The sequence below is a fragment of the Liolophura sinensis genome, chromosome 11 (assembly GCF_032854445.1).
Source record: "Liolophura sinensis isolate JHLJ2023 chromosome 11, CUHK_Ljap_v2, whole genome shotgun sequence".
Classification (NCBI taxonomy): Eukaryota; Metazoa; Mollusca; class Polyplacophora; order Chitonida; family Chitonidae; genus Liolophura; species Liolophura sinensis.
The window spans coordinates 8,793,549-8,816,118 of NC_088305.1; the positions used below are offsets into that span (position 1 = coordinate 8,793,549).

At 40.0% G+C, this 22,570-nt stretch overlaps 1 protein-coding gene across 1 annotated transcript; it reads left to right on the forward strand.

Moving 5' to 3' along the window:
• Positions 1–1,292: 1,292 nt before the first annotated feature.
• LOC135477572 (hypoxanthine-guanine phosphoribosyltransferase-like) lies at positions 1,293–20,638 on the forward strand. Its single transcript, XM_064757718.1, has 8 exons — positions 1,293–1,459; positions 10,409–10,515; positions 14,169–14,352; positions 15,405–15,470; positions 16,688–16,788; positions 17,450–17,496; positions 18,441–18,517; positions 20,463–20,638. The coding sequence occupies exons 1-8, from the start codon at positions 1,376–1,378 to the stop codon at positions 20,514–20,516; spliced, it is 720 nt and encodes a 239-aa protein (XP_064613788.1). The 5' UTR covers positions 1,293–1,375; the 3' UTR covers positions 20,517–20,638.
• Positions 20,639–22,570: the final 1,932 nt, after the last annotated feature.

The window sequence follows — 22,570 nt, forward strand, 5'->3', positions numbered from 1 at the left end:
TTAATGCTTAATTCAATTTTTTAATCCTGTGAGATGGAAATGACGTGAACCGAGACTTTGAGCCATTCAATACGTCAAAAATGGATTGTAGTGCAACGTCCATTGTAAAACTATAGTGACACTGTATCAGTTTCTACTGTAACATGATGAAGGAACATTTGACGTCAACACAATCAAGTCAAGGCTCCGCTACAGGGCGAGACAGATCCTTAATTAACTATGCTCCACTAAACAGCACTACAAACTTTACAAGTTCCTAAATATTACAGATGCAACCTGCAGAGAAGGAAAAGTTTAAATTTGTCATTTTAGGTATCATCTATACAAATGCCTAGACTGCATTTTCTGACTAGAACTTGCAACAGATATTGCTGTAGTTCTAAAATGCTTCAGAGAGTTTCCATGTGTATGACGCAGGTAACATAGGCAGAGGAGGCTTTGGTGGTCAAAATATTGCCCAAAATGAAATTACCAGACCCTAATCTGAATATTCTGACTAAAAACTTGCAGCAGATATTGTCGTAGGCCTGACGGCATGCTGCAAAGTTAGAGTCAGAAGACCTTCCATGTGAACAAATAAATAGTTTCTGACTAAAAGAACTGCAGCATATTTATCACAATACCTGCTGCAAGTTCTAGTCAGAAAAATTCGGACTAGTTCGGAACCTATCCTTTCATAGACATAAAACTGGTGATTATACGAAAATGTCCTGGACTGGTTTTGGGACATGTAAGGTGATAATTAATAATGAGTGACAGCTCACAAATTCTGAGTACAACAACAACGAAAACAGTCCTAATATTACGAAAAATATCGCCAGTTTTAACTACACGCGTTATCTCTGTGACCGTCGTTAGCAAACGTTTAGAATCGGAACTTCTAAACCAACTGACAAATGAAATAGAATTGAAAGAACGAACGGGAAAGAATTAAGTCGCAAAGAAGTTTTCCTCTAAACTTACCACAACAGCACACCGAAGAGTTACAAGTGAAGGGAGATCATCCCTACATTGTGAGATGAGAGTCCTCTCCCCTTACCCCTGATTTACAACCTACAGTTTGCCCCAAATGGTGAATCGGGACGAAATGACAGTTGTAAGCACAATTTAGAACTAAAAATATTCACTATAATACAAGAAAGTAACTCGAATTACCTTCCTTGCCCCTAAATTATTCAAGATATAACGTCACCTGGTTTTGACGGAAGTGGTACTTGGGAATAGGGGTAAGGGAGAAGTCATTGGTTGCTTCGACCGAAATCATCACTCATTTTGTGGTAACACACACACCACGTGTGTTGTGCGCGCCTTCATTTGTCGACAATAGTCCTACAGTCGAATTGAGAGAGACAAAAACGAATTTCTCCGAGTCAAAATGACATCAGAGGCCTGTAACGGTAGTCCGTCAGATGAAGCCGGCTTTGAAACGAAAACAAAGACCAAAGGCGATGCTGTCATCGTAAGTGTCATTTCTTAAATTAGTTGCATGTAAACCCTGCTTGGTTCCCTTCGCGGTGCACTTAAGGTCGATGACAGTGGACATGCTCAATTCACGCATTGATACATTTATACTGTCGTAAGCAAACGCAACCCTGATCTGCCAGCAACTAATGTGAAGGGGATTATTAATTTTAGAATTAAGTGTTTAGATAAGATAGCTTTTCTTCGTATAACCAGCTTGTGAGTGACAATTCAGTGAAAGAGCTGGTCCATAAAAGATTAATTAGTTAGACACTAACTGATATACATTCTAATTTCAATTGCTTACTACGTTTTCCATAATATAAAATGGATTATATTTAATTTTTATATACCCATCCTATATAACCACATTGTTCATTCTGGGAGCAGACCACCGTCAAAATATGTTAAATGAAGTAGTAAATTCCATGAGTCATCTGAAAGGCCGTTTCATGCAGATTCCAAAGTGTGGGTTTCTTGATTATTTTTTTTTACATGTTTTACAGTGAACAAAATACAAAGAAAAAAAAAGAAAGAAAAAACACATTAGCTAATGTTTGTGAACTCCCAAGCGCAGGGCATCTATTGTACAGCTAGGCTGATCGGGGTACAGTGAAATGATAGATATGGTGAACGCTTTCACAAACCAACGTGGCTAAAAAAGCTGGATTTCAGAATTAATAATTCCACTTCTTTGATTTGTGTTTTACTGCTAGTACTCAAACATTATGTCACTAGTATATGATGACAGCCATTTTGTTTTTGGTGGAGGAATCCAGGCTTAATAGCCAAAGAGAGCCCACTGTACCTCAGCTGACAACTTCAGCTTACACATTTATGTAAATGCAGCATCAATTGCAAAGGGCAGAGAATTTGTACATTCTACAACTCTTACTGCTTGCGAAGCTTTTGGTGACTGTAAGTGGTTGGCAAAACCTTTGTGTCCGTTCGTGCAATCTGACATTTATTAAACACCACCGCTATGATGTGCATATCTGTACGTCACTTGTGAGAATGTTTGTTAGTAACCTGCCAAAGGTTTTGTGGTTTATGCTGGGCACCGAGGATTCCTTCACGTGGAACATTGTATATAAGCGAAAATTATCTTGAGCATGCATGGCATTATTAAAAACAAAGATCAACCATCTTTAAGCCATCTCAAGTTGAAAGACCTGGGGATCAAACCCGGTTTTGGTCATACCAAAGACTTTTGAAATGGTTGCTGCTTCACTTGGTGCTCAACATAGAGAGATAAGGGCAAGGAAATAGTACTGGTTAGCCCGGTGATCGTATAATGTGATTGGCTGGGGTGTCATGTGTGGTGTCTTCGGCATGATACTTAGTGTGTGGCAGCTCTTTAGTGAGATGGACTCACCTTGCCACAAGAAGACACATGGTATATCAACACACCTAGTAACTCATCGTCGTCGTATGACTGAAACATTCGCTGTGGCCACCTACTGGTACCTGGGATACTGTAGCTATGTAGCTCGATATTGTTATGCCATAATACTGTCATTTCAGCCATCAATATTTTTAGTCCTATCCTTCTGCTGTAATTCCTAATGAAAACCCCATGTATGTGGACCTTAATCAGAATTACAGAAATGATTTATATAGTTTGCTCATGCAGTCAAAACAGAATATACACGTAGCGCCTTGTTCTGCTTGAGTAACTGTGTTGTCTTTAGTATGAGTAATGTGGTGAGCCTTTACAGTACCTCTTTGTTACATGTCAAAAGTTCTGGCTGTGTTCAATCATGTTTGTATATTTACATCTGTTGTCATTTTGCGGAGTTTGATACATGTATGTAGGTTAGTTACTTCATATATATGTATGTATGTATGTATGTATGTGCTCTGTAATGCCAGCGTATGATAAAGTGTTTCACATTCTGTAAACATTGAAAGGCCATGCAATCAAAGTAGCAGTAGCTGTAGGGGTTTTGTTTTTCTTTTTTTGGGGGGTATGTAATCTTTTATCAGATTCTCCGATACATGTGTATGAAGTTGACTGCTCTTGGCAATCCCATATAATTTATGTATTTATTTCATTGGGTCTTTTTTGCGCCATACTCGAGAATTCTGCGCTTATATAAGCGCGCCAAGCGTCATGGTGGGCGTTGGCTAGGAAACCGGGCAGGGCCCAGGGGAAACCCACGGCCATCCGCAGGTTCCCATATAGTAACATGGACAGTTGTCGGCAGATCTTCATGTACTCAATATTCATTGAGCATGGCGAAAGAAAATAATTACAAATTCATAATATCTACCACATTCCCCATGAACCGAAATTTCATGTCATGCACTCGGGCCTTTCTGTAGACGAATGGCACATATTGAAAGATAGGAGGTGCGGGCTATAAGGCTGTGAGGTACAGAAAATGGAATGACTGACCAACCAACCAACAAGAGAGAGAGAGCAATCGACTTAGAAAGATGCTTTAAATAGTTTGCAGCTACAAATCCCAGCCGAAGCTTTCATTAACATGATAAATTAGTATTTTTATCAGAGTTTTAAAATATCTCATCAAAAATAGTGTAGAATGTATGTATAAGCAGGGGTGATGCCTTCTGTACTTAAGCTCAGCTGTGTTCGAGAATTTTGGATATGTATGTTATTTTAGTAAAGTATTGTTATGAATATACATCGGAATATGTCATTCTGATGTCATAATGTTTATAATACTTGTAACTTGCGTACATTACATGTCTGTCATCTGTATTGTATACAGTATACAGGTATCTACATATACACGTATATGTATATATACATATACGCACAAATACATCAATCCTTGGTGTTCAGCATGAACGGGATAGTGCAACAACTGGTTGACCCGTATCAGTATAATCTCTCGGGCGGGGCACTTTCTTGCCTTCGATAAGTTGTCTCAGTGAGTCAGCACTAGATAAAAGAGCAGTGGAAATCCGTCCTGCTGCAAGGAGGCACATTACATGCACTCTAAGGACTCCTTTGTCATCATATGACTGAAAAATTGTTGAGTACGACGTTAAACCCCAAGCACTCACTCACTCATTCACACACTCATATACATCAGTCTGTTTACGGAGAACTATACTGAGATTGGTATTCATGATAAAAATATTCCTAATAGCTTTCTGATAAAAACAACGCTCTCCAAGCTGATTAGATCATAGATGAAAATTTTAGATGCACAGTGAAATTGTTTCAGTCTGCTAGCTCTTGAAGGAAAAAGTATTAACATGTACTCATAATTGCAAGTATATGCAAATGAGTTTTGACAACAAGGAAATTGATTTGATTAGGGTTAATTTTTTTTATGGTCAAAATGGATATACAATGTATCTTTACATTTTCCTTTGCAAAATTGTCATCGGGACATATTTTAATTGAGAATTTGTTGACTTACAATGCAAATGAGAGTTAATAACTAAATATTTACATATTAAAAGGGTTATCTGGCAACAGCTGGTTGAAGTTATTGTCATACTGGGTAAATGACCGTAAATTTCACCTTGATTAAGTTGTACATTTTGCCTGACTCTGAGAGTTTTATTGATTTTGTTATTATTTTATAAGAAAAAATGTTTTGAGGTTTGGTTGTTTGAGGCAGATGTAGGACGATAATATATTGTAAACATGGTAAAACATTTCTGCACCAAAATTAATATCTACCAGCTTCATGCATGTTTTGAATTTGATTTTGGAGATAAAACAGCATTGGTTGGATTGGCTAGTGTCATTTTGTCAGTCAACAGAGAATAATGCTTGTCTTCACAATATCCTTGAATAAATACCTTGCAAACAAACATTACATTAACATTTAATTGGGTCTAGAAATGCATTTTTTAAGGCAAAATTGTAGGTTATTTTAAAATTTTATACCATGTAAAACAGTATTTTTTTTGTCCCCTATTGCGAAAGTAGTGAGCCAAGAGATATGGAAATGCTCTCTGTTTGTCTGTCCCTCTGTTTGTGTGTCCTTCTGTCAGTGTGTCTTTCTGTTTGTGTGTACTTCTGTTTGTCTGTCCGTCTGTTTATTTGTCCCTCTGCCAGTCTGCTCTTCTGTTTGTCTGTCCTTCTGTCAGTCTGTCCTTCTGTTTGTCTGTCCCTCTGTCAGTCTGTACTTCTGTTTGTCTGTTCCTCTGTTTGTCTGTCCTTCTATTTATGTGTCCCTCTGCCAGTCTGTTCTTCTGTTTGTCTGTCCTTCTGTCAGTCTGTCCTTCTGTTTGTCTGTCCCTCTGTCAGTCTGTCTTCTGTTTGTCTCTCCCTCTGTTTGTCCTTCTGTCATTCTGTTTGTCTGTCCCTCTGTTTGTCTGCCCCTCTGTTTTTCTGTCTTTCTTTTTGTCTGCCCGTCTGTCAGTCTGTTCTTCTGTTTGTCTGTCCTTCTGTTTGTCTGTCCCTCTGTTTGTCTGTCCCTCTGTCAGTCTGTCCTGTTTGTGTGTGCCTCTGTTTGTCTGTCTTTCTGTTTGTCTGTCCCTCTGTTTGTCTGCCCCTCTGTCAGCCTTTTCTTCTGTTTGCCTGTCCCTCTGTCAGCCTTTTCTTCTGTTTGTCTGTCCCTCTTTTTGTATGTTCCTCTGTTTGTCTGTCCCTCTGTTTGTCTGTCCTTCTGTTGGTCTGTCCCTCTGTCAGTCTGTCCTTCTGTTGGTCTGTCCTTCTGTTTGTCTGTCGTTCTGTCCCTCTGTTTGTCTGTCTTTCTGTTTGTCTGTCCTTCTGTTTGTCTGTCCCTCTGTTTGTCTGTCCTTCTGTTTGTCTGTCCTTCTGTTGGTCTGTCCCTCTGTCAGTCTGTCCCTCTGTCAGTCTGTCTCTCTGTTGGTCTTCCCCTTTGTCAGCCTTTTCTTTTGTTTGTCTGTCCCTCTGTCAGCCTTTTCTTCTGTTTGTCTGTTCCTCTTTTTTTATGTTCCTCTGTTTGTCTGTCCCTCTGTTGGTCTGTCCCTCTGTCAGTCTGTCCTTCTGTTGGTCTGTCCTTCTGTTTGTCTGTCCCTCTGTTGGTCTGTTTGTCTGTCCCTCTGTTTGTCTGTCCTTCTGTTTGTCTGTCTTTCTGTCAGTCAGTCACACCTGTCGAGTTCAGATACACAGTGGCTCATGGTTTATAGTTAGAGGACTGTTAAGATTCTGAGATGCTAACATATACACAAGTCATTGGCTTGAGGTCAGTATAGGGACATGTGGGATACAGTTCTATCAGTTTCTTGGATTTTCCTGAATTTGGTTGATTTTTATGCATGCCAATCCTCTTGAATGCATACTTTTAAAGGGGTATGCTTTACATGTACTTGACAGTCTGTTATTAATGATTTCTTGTTTAATGCTGTTACGGGGATGCTGCAGTATTAAGCCCTAAGCTAGTACTGTCTCCACTATTGTGGTAGAGAGATCAAAAAAAAAAAATGTTCGGTATGAACCACAGGTGGGGGGTGGGGGTCTGCTTTCGTAGGGATTAAAACTATCATGTAGGGCTATGGCCAATATAAAAACCACACCCATTGTTTAATAGTGAAGATAATGTAATCTGACCATAGCATGCAACAAGAAAAATCCACTGGGATAAAGTTTTCAATAGATTTTATTCTCTCAACTGTTCAGGCTTAACGTTGGCACCTGGGATATCGGTGAACTAACTACTATTATAATGGGACCTGGGAATTGAGTGGTGAAAAGATCTAGAAACACAACACTTAGATTTCACGCACGGCAATCCCGAACCAGTATAAAGATCGTGACAATTTACCCGTTTAAGTTATGACAGAGTTAGTACCGAAATGTCTGCAAGATACATCAAAACTTTCCCTGGACACAGCTACAGAAAACAAAGGTGATTTACCATACAAGTGCTCTGGCTTCCCTTAATTACGGTCCCATGGTTAGCCTTGACGCAAAGATCTTCGCACACTCAACACCAGAAATTCGCCATCACCCACTGTCCTGTGTGACAGTCCTCCACCTCCTCTAACTAGCCTAGATGTGGGCTGTCTTGTATAGTCACAGCGCGGACCTCACAGAAAGCGGTCCTCTCTGGACAAAAACTTTTTAAACCATACAGAAATCTGTGCTTCCTTGGCACTGTTTTTTTTGGCACTGGCAACATTGTATAATAATTACTTGTGGAAGCGTGGGGATGTACATGAAAAAGTTTACTCTAGTGATTAGTGCGCTAGTGCACAACAGTGACCCAGGGGCCTCTCACCAATACATACATGTATGTGAGAAGGTCTGTCAGCATCCTACAGATGGTCATGAGTTTCCTGTGTGCTCTGCTCAATTTTTCCCACCATGATGTGGGCTGCCAACATATAAGTGAAATATTCTTGAATCATATGTAAAACACCAATCAATAAGTAATAGAACCAGTTTACTCAAAACAAAAGGATTTATTTATTTATATATTTGATTGGTGTTTTACGCCGAACTCAAGAATATTTCACTTTCAGCATTATGATGGAAGGAAACCGGGCAGAGCCCGGGGGAAACCCACAACCATCCGCAGGTTGCTGAACGACCTTCCCACGACCTTCCAGCATGAGCTGGACTTGAAAACAAATGGATATGACCAGATAGACTGTGGAGTGTCGTATGACTTGTACATGGTGTCCGCCTCGAAGTCTGGAAACTCTGGGTTCAAATCTGCTACTTGCTCTTTTCTTCCTTGGTGCTCAGTACTGAGAGGTTAGAGCAAGGAAACAGGACTGGTTAGCCCAGTGTCAGTATAATTGGGTGTCATGTCTTGTGTCTTTGACATGATACAAACTGTATTTCAGTGGCTGTGGCAATGATTTGTCTTCATAGGACTGAAAAATTAAGTCTAACCTTAAACCCTACGCATGCATACATATACAATACATGTACATGTTCTTGTACCTGCTCCAAAGACAAAAAAAAAAAAAAAAAGACTATGCAGTGTGTTACCATGGCAACCTTTGATCTAGGTAATTATTGGTGTATTATTGGGCGTTTTCAGCTGGGAGAGCAGCATACATGTAGGAGAATCCATTGATTCCACTTTATAGGTACATGGTCTGAAACTATTCATTACCTTGATATCGCACAAAGGCGGTGTAGGTGGCGCAGATCTGCATCTGTCTGACCTTTAATGAAGCATGTGAGCATGTGTGCACAGGTAGGATATATGTGTATTCTTTTTAAGACATACGGATGTTCACACTGGAGTAGTTCTTTAAGATGATCAGTTTTAATACCCTAATTCTTCTAATTTTTTCGGACAGATGGTAATTGTGCTGAAAGTAGAATATTACGTTTCTTTACCAGCTGTTTGGAAAAGTTATGATATGAGTATGGTGTTCATTATTAAAGTGGTCTAACCATGTGAGAAAAAAGAAACTCAATATTCCTGCTACAATTACATATATATTGGCTAAAATAACAGATCAGGTGTCCCAAAAATTAGGAGACAGAGGGTATTTATATGTACCTCCCCTCTCACTGTTTGTGGGTCCGTGGTTAAAGTTAAAGCAGTCCACTACCCTTGTGTAGCTCTTAACACAGTCAATTATTAAAGTTAGATAAAGATCACCTGTCTTTCACCATTAAATGGTATTTATATCAGTTCATCTTGTGAGGAAAAGTTTGTCAGTGACTTGCCCAAGGGTAGTGGTTTACCTACTGCGCTCTGTTTTCTCCAACCATAAAACTGATTGCATTTATATAAGTGAAAAATCTTTGACGGGCGTTTAACAACAAATAAATAAATAAATCAGTTACTTATACATGTAACTTAACCTTGTACATGTTTAACAGAGACTTGACAAAAAATTTGTAAAGAAAACTTCTGTAATCCCTCAACTTTTTCACATGTTTGCCAAGTGCTTATTCAAGCATATTCTGAAGGCATTATTCTATGTTGACTGATAAAATTATACTTTTTTGTGAAGCTCTAAAACTGGCCATTCCAACTAATGTACTTTTTGTCTCAAAAAAAAAATGTGCATAAACTGAACTGAAAGTTGCTCTTTTATATGTGAAAATGTTGAGGAATTAGGGGACCTGAATGAAGTGATTTGTACGAAGTATAAAATTTCACATACATGTAATCAGAATTTGCCCTGCCATTCCTAGTACAGTTGGTAGAGCGTCCGCTCCAGTAGCGGTAGATCCAGGGTCAGTCCTCGGTCGAGTCACACCTAAGACCTTAAAAGAGGAAGTTGTAACTTCCTCGCTTGGCGTTCAGCATGAAGGGGATAGTGCGACGACTGGTTGTCCCCTATCAGTGTAATGGCTCCGGCGAGGTGGCTTACTTGCTCTGGGTTAGGCCTCTCAGTGAAGCAGCACTAGATAAAAGAGTGGCAGAAATCTGTCTTGCAACAAGGAGGCACATTACATGCACTCTAAGGATTCCTTCATCATCATGTGACTGAAAAATTGTTGAGTATGACGTTAAACTCCAAGCACTCACTCACTCACTCACACCTAGAAGGGTAGACAGAAATAATATTTAAGTATTTTGTATAGTTTTATTTTACATGTAAATGCCCACAAGCAAGTGGACAAGACCCTTGATTAATGAAGTTGTGAATTCAAATCATTCCATGTTCTTGCAAAAAAGCCAGGGATATTATTTTGAGTTTGTCTGCATATCCATCTGTGTGTCAGGCTTTGGTTTCCATGCAGTAACTGCTCATAGTACATTTCTGAATTTAATAAATAAAAAATTATTTAAAAAAGTAGCCCAATCCATCAATGATTTTAGATAAGTTTTTCCTGTTTTATGGTGAATTCTGTGATCTTCTTTGGTTCCTAATTTCTGTGCAATATGTATAACCGAGTCAAATATTGCCAAATCATGACAAACTTTTGTGAACAGACAAAATGGGTGCTGAGATCGATTTCAAAAACTAGCTTATCCTAATTTGCATATTTAGTGTGGGACATAAATTTCATGCACCTGTATGGCTTGCTTGCGTGCTTGCTTGCTTTAATACTAAGTATGATTTTGTCTTTTTGTAGGTAACAGATGAATGGCAGGGATATCCACTGGAACAGTTCTGTGTGCCCAAGCATTACGAGGAGGACCTGGAGAGTATCCTCATCCCGTGTGGACTCATTCTGGACAGGTAAGTGATGAGGGACACGACTGTGTGTTAGAACAGTTCTGTGTGCCCAAGCATTACGAGGAGGACCTGGAGAGTATCCTCATCCCTTGTGGGCTCATTCTGGACAGGTAAGTGATGAGGGGACAGGACTGTGTGTTAGAACAGTTGTGTGTGCCCAAACATTACGAGGAGGACCTGGAGAGTATCCTCATCCCGTGTGGGCTCATTCTGGACAGGTAAGTGATGAGGGACAGGACTGTGTGTTATAACAGTTGTGTGCGCCCAAACATTACGAGGAGGACCTGGAGAGTATCCTCATCCCATGTGGACTCATTCTGGACAGGTAAGTGATGAGGGACAGGACTGTGTGTTAGAACAGTTGTGTGTGCCCAAACATTACGAGGAGGACCTGGAGAGTATCCTCATCCCGTTTGGACTCATTCTGGACAGGTAAGTGATGAGGGACACGAATGTGTGTTAGAACAGTTCTGTGTGCCCAAGCATTACATAGAGGGATGCGGAGAGTGTCCTCATCCTGTGTGGACTCCTTCTGGACAGGTAAGTGATGAGGGACACGAATGTGTGTTAGAACAGTTCTGTGTGCCCAAGCATTACATAGAGGGATGCGGAGAGTGTCCTCATCCTGTGTGGACTCATTCTGGACAGGTAAGTGATGAGGGACAGGACTGTGTGTTAGAACAGTTGTGTGTGCCCAAACATTACGAGGAGGACCTGGAGAGTATCCTCATCCCGTGTGGACTCATTCTGGACAGGTAAGTGATGAGGGACACGACTGTGTGTTAGAACAGTTGTGTGTGCCCAAACATTACGAGGAGGACCTGGAGAGTATCCTCATCCCATGTGGACTCATTCTGGACAGGTAAGTGATGAGGGACAGGACTGTGTGTTAGAACAGTTGTGTGTGCCCAAACATTACGAGGAGGACCTGGAGAGTATCCTCATCCCATGTGGACTCATTCTGGACAGGTAAGTGATGAGGGACAGGACTGTGTGTTAGAACAGTTCTGTGTGCCCAAACATTACGAAGAGGACCTGGAGAGTATCCTCATCCCGTGTGGACTCATTCTGGACAGGTAAGTGGTGAGGGACAGGACTGTGTGTTATAACAGTTCTATGTACCCAAGCATTACGAGGAGGACCTGGAGAGTATCCTCATCCTGTGTGAACTCATTCTGGACAGGTAAGTGATGAGGGACAGGACTGAGTGTTAGAACAGTTGTGTGTGCCCAAACATTACGAAGAGGACCTGGAGAGTATCCTCATCCCGTGTGAACTCATTCTGGACAGGTAAGTGGTGAGGGACAGGACTGTGTGTTAGAACAGTTGTGTGTGCCCAAACATTACGAGGAGGACCTGGAGAGTATCCTCATCCCGTGTGGGCTCATTCTGGACAGGTAAGTGATGAGGGACACAACTGTGTGTTAGAACAGTTGTGTGTGCCCAAGCATTACAAGGAGGACCTCATCCCGTGTGGACTCATTCTGGACAGGTAAGTGATGAGGGACAGGACTGTGTGTTAGAACAGTTGTGTGTGCCCAAACATTACGAAGAGGGACCTGGAGAGTATCCTCATCCCTTGTGGATTCATTCTGGACAGGTAAGTGATGAGGGACAGGACTGTGTGGTAGAACAGTTCTGTGTGCCCAAGCATTACGAGGAGGACCTGGAGAGTATCCTCATCCCATGTGGGCTCACTCTGGACATGTAAGTGGTGAGGGACAGGACTGTGTGTTATAACAGTTGTGTGTGCCCAAACATTACGAGGAGGACCTGGAGAGTATCCTCATCCCGTGTGGACTCATTCTGGACAGGTAAGTGATGAGGGACAGGACTGTGTGTTAGAACAGTTGTGTGTGCCAAAACATTACGAGGAGGACCTGGAGAGTATCCTCATCCTGTGTGGACTCATTCTGGACAGGTAAGTGATGAGGGACAGGACTGTGTGGTAGAACAGTTGTGTGTGCCCAAACATTACGAGGAGGACCTGGAGAGTATCCTCATCCCGTGTGGGCTCATTCTGGACAGGTAAGTGATGAGGGACAGAACTATGTGTTAGAACAGTTGTGTGTGCCCAAACATTACGAGGAGGACCTGGAGAGTATCCTCATCCCGTGTGGATTCATTCTGGACAGGTAAGTGATGAGGGACACGACTGTGTGTTAGAACAGTTGTGTGTGCCCAAGAATTACGAAGAGGGACCTGGAGAGTGTCCTCATCCCGTGTGGACTCATTCTGGACAGGTAAGTGATGAGGGACAGGACTGTGTGTTAGAACAGTTGTGTGTGCCCAAACATTACGAAGAGGACCTGGAGAGTATCCTCATCCTGTGTGGACTCATTCTGGACAGGTAAGTGATGAGGGACAGGACTGTGTGGTAGAACAGTTGTGTGTGCCCAAACATTACGAAGAGGACCTGGAGAGTGTCCTCATCCCGTGTGGGCTCATTCTGGACAGGTAAGTGATGAGGGACAGAACTATGTGTTAGAATAGTTGTGTGTGCCCAAACATTACGAAGAGGACCTGGAGAGTATCCTCATCCCGTGTGGATTCATTCTGGACAGGTAAGTGATGAGGGACATGACTGTGTGTTAGAACAGTTGTGTGTGCCCAAGAATTACGAAGAGGGACCTGGAGAGTGTCCATCCCGTGTGGACTCATTCTGGACAGGTAAGTGATGAGGGACAGGACTGTGTGTTAGAACTGTTCTGTGTGCCCAAGCATTACGAGGAGGACCTGGAGAGTATCCTCATCCCATGTGGACTCATTCTGGACAGGTAAGTGATGAGGGACACAACTGTGTGTTAGTACAGTTGTGTGCGCCCAAACATTACGAAGAGGGACCTGGAGAGTGTCCTCATCCTGTGTGAACTCATTCTGGACAGGTATGTGATGAGGGACAGGACTGAGTGTTAGAACAGTTGTGTGTGCTTAAACATTACAAAGATTATTTGTGGTTTTCTTTTTGTATCTATTGCTACCTTCAAAGCAAATTTTAAAATGCCTTTCTGAGATGAGCTGAACATAATAGAATTAAGCAAGGTGACAACTTTGGTCATATGCGGAATGTTGTATACAGTTTTATAGTTTTGTTGAGGGATCAGAAAGAATGATCCTAGCTGAAGTACATGTACAGCAACGGAATGCCATCTGCTTCAAACACCGAGGACCCAATGAAAATATAATGGTTTATAAAATACCTGTTATAGAAAATGTGGTCCAATGAAATTAGTTTGGTAGTACATAAACGTCTTGCACTTGAAGAGATACTGGATCCCAGAGGAATACATGTGTGTACGGTATCAAAAGGGAGGTAACTCAGTGTGCTAAAAGCATTTGAGGGCTGCACTGGATACAGAGTGCAGTATTACCTGGCAAAAACACAGAGTAACTTTTTCCAGGCCAGGTGAATTTACGATCATTAAAGTGCTTGGATATGATGAGCTATATGTCAGCATTTCATCCAGTACGGATTTTCAACACAACATAGACTCATACCTTATACATATGATACTTATACTGACACCATATATTTCTGTATCCTGCCGTTAAGTAACCATGCAACAAATTTATCCGGCAAAGACCCGTACTGCATATCACTCCATCATTTACAAAACACTTCACAAGAACCTAATGTTGTTTGTCTTTCATCACAGAATAGAGCGTCTGGCGCGTGATGTGGTACAGGACATGCACCAGGAAGGCCTGGTGGCACTCTGTGTCCTCAAGGGAGGCTACAAGTTCTTCGCCGATCTTATGGACCGCATAAAGCAACTGAATCGCAACACAAACGAGTCTGTACCCTTATCAGTGGACTTTATACGTACAAGGAGCTACGTGGTGAGTGCTTAGAAAAGCTTAACGGAAAGATAACAGTACAAAGCTGTAAATGGTGTATTGTATTATAGAGCTGTATGCCTGAATAGAATATATTAGTGTATAAAATAAGGATGATGTTTACAAGTCTATGTAAGGTAAATCTATTATATCCAAAAATTTTTTCAAAATAAATAGAGCAGATATTCCGTGTTCAAGGGGATGTTAGCGTAATGTGGTCGCTGTGAGTTCAAGTCCAGTTTCTGCTGGCTTCCTTTTTGCGGATGGTCTCGGGTTTTCTGCGTGCTCTACCCGGTTTCCTCCCACCATATTGCCGGCTGCTGTTGTATAAGTGAAATATTATTAGTTACTTGTTTACTCATTGAAAGGATACAGAAATATATGGTGTCACTAATCATCATATTAGTCGAAGTGTCCCAGTATGTAGGTTACTGATACCATATATTTCTGTATCCCGTCACTGAGTAGCCATGTAACAAATTTATCCAGCAAAGATCCATCAATTCAGTGCAGAAGGCCGATGTATAAGTGAATGGCTTCAGTGATGTGACCATTGTGTTCACAACGCAACAAAGGGAGATAACCTACTTAGGAGACAGATTTGACATCTGCAGGATTCGAGAAGACGTGTACCCCACGAGACCGTTGTTGCCTGATGAGGACATAAGCTTGAATATGGCATGAAACACTGATCAAATAAATAAAATATTCTACATATTGGAAAGATGTAGGAGCAGACAGTCTGTTAGTAGATTATCATCGATGAGCTTCAGCTCTAACTCCAATGGATTAAGTACATGGGAAGGTCTTCAGCACCCTGCGGATTGTCGTGGGTTTCCTGTGGGCTCTGCCCGGTTTCCTCCCACCATAATGCTGGCGGCCATCGTATAAATGAAATATTCTTGAGTGCAGCATAAGACACCAATTAAATAAATAAATAAATAAAATGGGTTAACATAATTGAAGTACATGTACATGTGATCTTTGAATTAGTTCTAAAATACGAAATAATGAAAATAGGTAAAAACATCCATATTATATGTATCTGTTTGCAGAATGAGAAATCAACGGGCAATGTTAACATCATCGGGGCAGATCACCTGGTAACCCTTAAGGGCAAGGTTGGTGCAAACTTTCTCTCCTATGACTCCGTCTGGTACATGTACATCATTAGATTTAGTAGTGTCTACCAATCATGTCAGTCAAATATTTTTTTTCCCACCTCTGACTTGAACAGGTGGCTCACTGCGACCTGTCTGACCTTTGACCAATGATATTGCATGTACTAATTCCGCTGTCGGTGGCTATAAAGTGTATTCATCAATGACATGATTTCCGAATATATCCAACCATTGATGGAAAATATGCATTAATATAGAGTTTGTTAAGAATGTTTTGTTTTTTCTTCATGTATTTGTGCCATGTCTTTCTTCATTTTCCTTAAAGGAGAAGGTGAAAAATCAGATGAAAGAGGGTAAAAACTTATTTGCAAATCTGATCTTTAATATTTTGGGGGATTTTTTTTTGGAAGAGAAAGGGTATTTGAAAACATTTTGTATGGTGGATATTTGGAACCAACTTTTGATATATATCGTTGTTGCATAATAATGGTCTAAATAAGGATGTGATGCTTGTCTAATCAATTTATTTGAATGTAAATTTGGTGGTTATATCGAAACATATGCATTTAACCTAAATTATGATAATATTTATGAACATATTAAAAATATAAATATGATCCAAATTGAGGTTTAATACATTTGTAAGCTGAAAAGAACAAATTCTAGTGCAAAAATATTTATGAAATCAGTGTTACATCCTCATTTATGACATTATTAAACAAAGACTATAAATACCAAAAGGTGGTCTCAAATACCCTCCATACAAAAATTATTTTTAAGAGTCTTTTTCTCCTTACGGGAAAATCGGAAAAAATATTGAAGACCACATTTAGGAATGACTTTTCGCACTCTTTCATCCGAACTTTGTCATTTTTGTTTTCTCCACATTTAAAATTTTAGGCATACTCTTATATTTGTGCCAGGTCTTTCTCCATTTTCCTTGAAATCATACTCTACATTCTATAGTACTTTCGTATGTATCATTTAAGTCAAGAGTTTTGTACACAACAAAATTCATTAAATGCCAATCAAGTATGTAAAGAAATCAATTTCTTCGCCTTCAAACTCTGAATAATCGTGGAATGTTTGTGCATTAATGTTCAGTGATTGAACAAGTGGGAAAGTCGTTGGTGTTTTCTGGGTTGATGTATCATTTGTTGTTGTTGTATCATTTGTTGTTGTTGTTGTATCATTTGTTGTTGTTGTTGTTGTGACAGAACGTGTTGGTTGTGGAGGACATAGTTGATACCGGGAAGACCATTCAGAATTTATTACAGACCCTGATGGAGTTCAAACCCAAGACAGTCAGAGTGGCCAGGTAAGACGCAACGGCAAAGATCGTTAGGAACATGCCTTGAGTATTGAACTTAAACAAATCAATAATTTAGCAATATTCCCGACATAGATGTACTGTGATAATAGTAAAGTAACTTAAATGATTTAGACCAGAGTCCCGACTTTATGATAACACACTTATTAGCCTACAATACGCCCCACCCAAAATACCCTAAACACAGGGCCGAGACCGTGTTGGAACCGTTTTTGTCTGTCAGTGTCCAGTTTGGTCTGACAACCATGCCAACACGGTGTAGGCATCGAGTTCCTTTGTGAGAGACAACAAAAGTATTGACACTTTAGTGGACAATATTGTTTTCAGCATGGGAATTGTCTGCAGAACACAATGACATTATAACACCAATGCATTAAGTTTCCATTCTTTTCTGTTTTGTTTTGTAACATATCATGTACAAATATAAGCAAATGTGTATTTTGATAGGCTTTTCATGTATGTCCACATTCATAAGTGAACAGTTCTTGACTATTGTTAAACAGCAATCAAACAGATAAATAAAAACATATAAGTTTACCACTGTGCTAAAATGTCTTTTTGTTGATGAAAGAAAAACGGCCTTGATTGGATGAAGTGTTGAATTTTGCTGTTCAAACTTTCTGTATGTGGCATGTTGTTGTTGTTGCAGTTTGTTGGTGAAGAGAACTGTCAATTCCTCAGGCTACAGACCAGATTGTAAGTATTCATAGTCTTCACGTTTGACTTTCACCATTTCTTGTATTCTTTTTAATGATAGAAAGCATTTATTTGTCTTCCCTTTTGACTTTCACCATATCTTGTTTTCTTCTAAATAGAAGTTGTAAATTTATGTGGGTTATAACATTAGATTTTTACCATTCTGCCAGTCTTCGTCTTCTTCCAGTCCTCTCCAGCTGTAGGCTAGCTCAGGAAGGTCAACCATTAGGGTTATGTAAATAAAATCAAATAAATAAATTCTTCTTGTCAAAAATACTCGTAGACGCATCTCGTCACATGTCTGGCCGTCATTATAAATATGTGAATCAGGAGTAACCCAAGCGTCTCTCCAAAAAAGGGCTGATATTTTTACCTGAGATTACGAATCTCAGTCCCAAGCATTTGTAGTTCTCAGGACTTTGTAGTGGGGACCCGGAAGCCACTCACCAATGTGGTCTCTGTGAGTTCGAGTCCAGCTCATGCTGGCTTCTTCTCCGGCCATAAGTGGAAAGGTCTGCAGCAGCCAGCAGATGGTTGTGGGTTTACCCCGGGCCCTGCCCGGCTCCTCCCACCATAATGCTGGCTGCCATCGTTTAAGTGAAATATTCTAGAGTACGGCGTAAAACACCAATCAAGTAAATAAATTCAGCAGCCAAATGCAGTTGTCCAAAGTCAATGCAAAACAGCACCGCCGTTGTATAAGTGAACTATTCTAGAGAACAGCTTAAAACACCAGTCAAATAAAATAAATAAATCAAAGCAAAACGGCAGATTTAGTTCCTATTATATACTGCTATGCAATCATTTTGGGGCTAAGTCTTAAATTGAAGACTTGGCTTAAAGTTAAATTTGGTATTAAGTCTTACAACAGTTTTGAACAACTGAGCCCTAGTGCTTGTAAAAAAGAAAAAAAGCTATTTCACAACATCTCTTTGTTCTAACAGATATTGGATTTGAAGTTCCAGACAAGTTTGTTGTCGGCTATGCACTCGATTACAATGAATATTTCAGAGATTTGAACGTAAGTTTTTCCTGGTTTAATTCACTTCACAGGTTACTGCGATTGCATGTTGATGATATAAAGAGTGAATGTAAACACGTTTAAGGTTGGTGGGTAGGATTGGGAGAAAGGAGGGGAGGTGTGCATTAAAGGAGTTTGCAAAATTATCTGCTGTTATCACCTGTTGGGCCTTTGTGATAATATTAAGTGATCAGCGACATTCTTGTGTGATCATTTGCACAGCCTTGTGATCGTTGATTGATTGAGTGAGTGAGTGAGTGAGTGAGTGCTTGTGGTTTAACGTCATACTTAACAATTTTTCAGGCTTACGACAGCGAAGGAGTGCATGTAATATGCCTCCTTGTTGCAGGACGGATTTCTACCACTCTTTTAGCGCTGCTTCACTGAGACGCCTTACCGAAGGCTAGTAAGGCACCCCGCCCGAGCCATTATACTTACACGGGTCAAGCAGACGTTGCACTATCCCCTTCATGCCGAATGGCATGCTTGGTGTGACTCGACTCAGGATTGACCCTGGATCTATCGTTGAAGATCACTTCTGTCATATCTGTACATGACATGTATATGTGGGAAAGTTTTTCAGTAGGTAGTCTATGCCAGGCACTCGGGACTTCCTCCACCTCTATGGGTTAACTGACCCTATTGTATAATTGAATTATGTTAGTGTGTGGTATTACGAACACCAATTACTGCTAGGTAAATAAAAGTATTCAGTATACATGCACATCAAGCACACAAATGCATGTAAGCCTTTAATACAGGAAGCTGTGACTTTCCCTCAAGCAAAGATTTTATATATGTCTCCATCCTTCTTGTGTCTTCATTTTAAAAGAAAAAAACACATTTATACAAACTAGATTTTAAATGAATGAGCTGTACAAACTGTGTGGAATTCTTTTCTTTTTTTAAGAAGTTTTCGTAAGAGAGGAAAACTGTTTTAAACATTGGTATTTTCTACAAAATCCACCGATTCAAGGCACATTGATATCTCTCCCCCCCCCCCCCCCCCCCATGTTTTAGGCTTGTCCAATGAAACGCCTCCTTTCCTCCTCTTGAATATTCATCGTGACCTCAAAATGCTTAAGGTGTTAATCTTACCTTGTGAGTAACGGGCTTTTCCAGTCTCAGCTAAAAATGTATGGATATTGTGATAATCGTGGATATTGAGGTCAGTGAAAGCCAACTCTTAAAAAGGAAGAGTTTGGGACGTACTAGAGGGCCACATCATACCTACATGCGTGGCTGTTGTCTGCCAAACTATGTCTGGAATGCCATGTCCTGAAGAGCTACTGGACAATCTCTTCAAATAGCAGCTAGCGCGCCAGCACAGCGTAATGACCCGGGAGACTCTTACCAATGTGGTTGCTCTGAGTTCAAGTCCAGCTCATGCTGTCTTCCTCTCTAGCCATACGTGGGAAGGTCTGCCAGCAACCTGTGGATGGTCGTGGGTCTCCCCCAGTCTCTACCCAGTTTCCGTTGTATAAGTGAAATATTCTTGAGTAAGGCGTAAAACACCAATCAAATAACTAAATAAATCAAATGACGGGGTAAAGGAGACTTCTAAGCCTTTGAGTTTTAACTATTAATCATTAATTCAAATAACAAACGATGCTGACTGAAAATTTAAATATGTTGTTTAACTTTAAGTATAGCTCTGTCATTTAAGCTATAGGTTGTATAAATATGTTGTTTTTGCTTTTGATAACATCCTTGTACGGGTAAATAATCAGTGTTAAGAATTATCAGCTGAATTCAGCTGATTTTAGGGGAAATTGGGGACATTCAAAGTATCTAATTTTTGGCTAAAATTGCCAAAGCTTATTCATTCTACTAAAGGGGGTCGATAGAAGAAGAAATTTCAGCAGATTTTGATGGAAAAGATTGTTTTCTTTGAATAATGGCATAAGAAAAAAAATGTTGACGGATATGTCTTGATTCTTTTCAGCATATATGCGTGATCAACAACAACGGGAAGAAGAAGTATGCCGTTAAAAAGTAGCATGGACCAAGCTTCACGGTTTTTGTTTTAGTAGACTGGAGAAAATGTCAAACTGCAGGTGCGCGGTTTAACTTTGTGTGATGAACAGCGACAAAAGAGTGTGCATTTTCTGCAACATAGGAGAATTGAACAAAAATATCCAACATGTGTCATCCAGAGTTTTTTTCTGAACTGTGTTAATTTGTACTTGGGGACAGTTGACAGCATTTAATATAATTCTCATTTCAGGGCAAAACAAAAAAAAAACATGTTTCACCGCAAGTAGTACAAGCCCAAAAGAAGCTGCACTGTTTTGGGTCATCTTATGGGCATTCAGAAATGGTATGTTTCACGCCAAATTATTTTCGTTTTGTTTAAAAAACGCAGTGCATTTGTTGTTTGCACTGATGAGAATGTAATGCACTGACATTCAGTGTACTTGTGTTACATGTAAAGGATTCATGAAATATAGCTGCTATTTAAATTGTTGTACATGCACTTCTAAATTTGCTGTAGTGCAGCAAACACTTCAGAGATTAAGCCAGGGACACACTAGACGGATTTTTTCACTCGGACAGTGGTATTGTTTTGTGAATTTGTAAAAGTCTGTCTAGTGTATCCGCACCGGTGACGGTGCAATTTGCTGTTGATCATTTTGCCCCCCAGCACCCCCACCCCCCCCTCCTGAAATTTGCTTCCATCAAACATGTCAGATACTATTGAAGAATTATGGCGGCGATTTCACTAGTGTGTAGTGTGTCTGCTACAGCGAATTTCGGCGATCGTGACGATCAAGTGTGACCCGTCAAACAGCACGGAATTGTGTTGACCTGCAACATTTTGTTTGTGTCACATGCTTTACTAGATCACATGACATAACCTACTGACAACGATCAGCAGAAAAATGCGCCTGTTGTGTCTGCAACTATGCTACGATTGTCGTCAGTGTATTTCGCGGGCAATTAAGTTCATGCCTACAAGTGAAAAAAATCAGTCTAGTGTGTCCCCAGCTTTAAGTAATAAAATAGTCCTATTTTATTTTAAGGGAATATTTGCTATCTTTTTTTGTTTGCGTCAGTATTCAGGAATTTTTGAGCATGTCGTCAGTTGTGAATCTGGAGTCACTATGACAGAAACATTGGAGAAAATTCACACTTATCTAATATTGCAAAAATACTGATAGTTTTATCTGAAAATGAATTTTGCAATATTATAGTGTAATAAAATGGTGTTCTTCATTTTATATCCTCTTTTTGAATCATGGTTTTAGCTCTGTTCCTTAGGATTTCCTGCATATAACTTAAATAATTCCATCTAGCTTCTTTTGGAACAGAAAAATCACAATGAAAGACACTCAGATACCAAAAAGCTTCTCAGCTTTCTTTTTGGGACATAAAAATGGCTTTAAACTACAGTTTTCGTCATGCCTCAGCAGTCAATTGGGAAATTAAGTAGCCTGCTGTGGTGACATCTTTAGGGAGACCTGTCATAACAACTTTATTTGGGGGGGGGGGGGGGGCAGTGTCCGAATTGGGGGCGCTATGCTGACGCCACATGATCCCTGCGTGTTCAATGATGACATCATTTTCTAAATATTTCTGATCATTGACCGAAAATATGCTTGAAGTAGAGGGATTATTATGAAGTATAAAATAGGCCTCAAAAATGAAAAAAAAAAAACTCTAGTACAGAGTACAAAAACATGGTTATGCATTTCATGAATCCTTTCTTAAAACACTTGTTTTAAGAAACATATTCTATGTACTTCTATTTATGACTACTGCGTGTAGCGCTGCTAGTTAAAATTTGTTTTTTTCTAATCCCTGCATGTAGGAAGTACCATGCCTGGTGTTTGTTGATACATGTAAATGTACATACAATTGTCGGATGCATCATTGTCTAGTTTGTAGTATTTAGTGACTTTGTCTATAAAATGCATGTAAGGCAACACTAATTTTATTTATGGGTGATCCATCTCTAAAAAAAATCACAAAAAATGTAATAAAAATAAAACTCAAATCCACTTTTATTTTTTTCTGATCTGGAGGTTTTTATGAATTCCTGTCTTCTGCGAA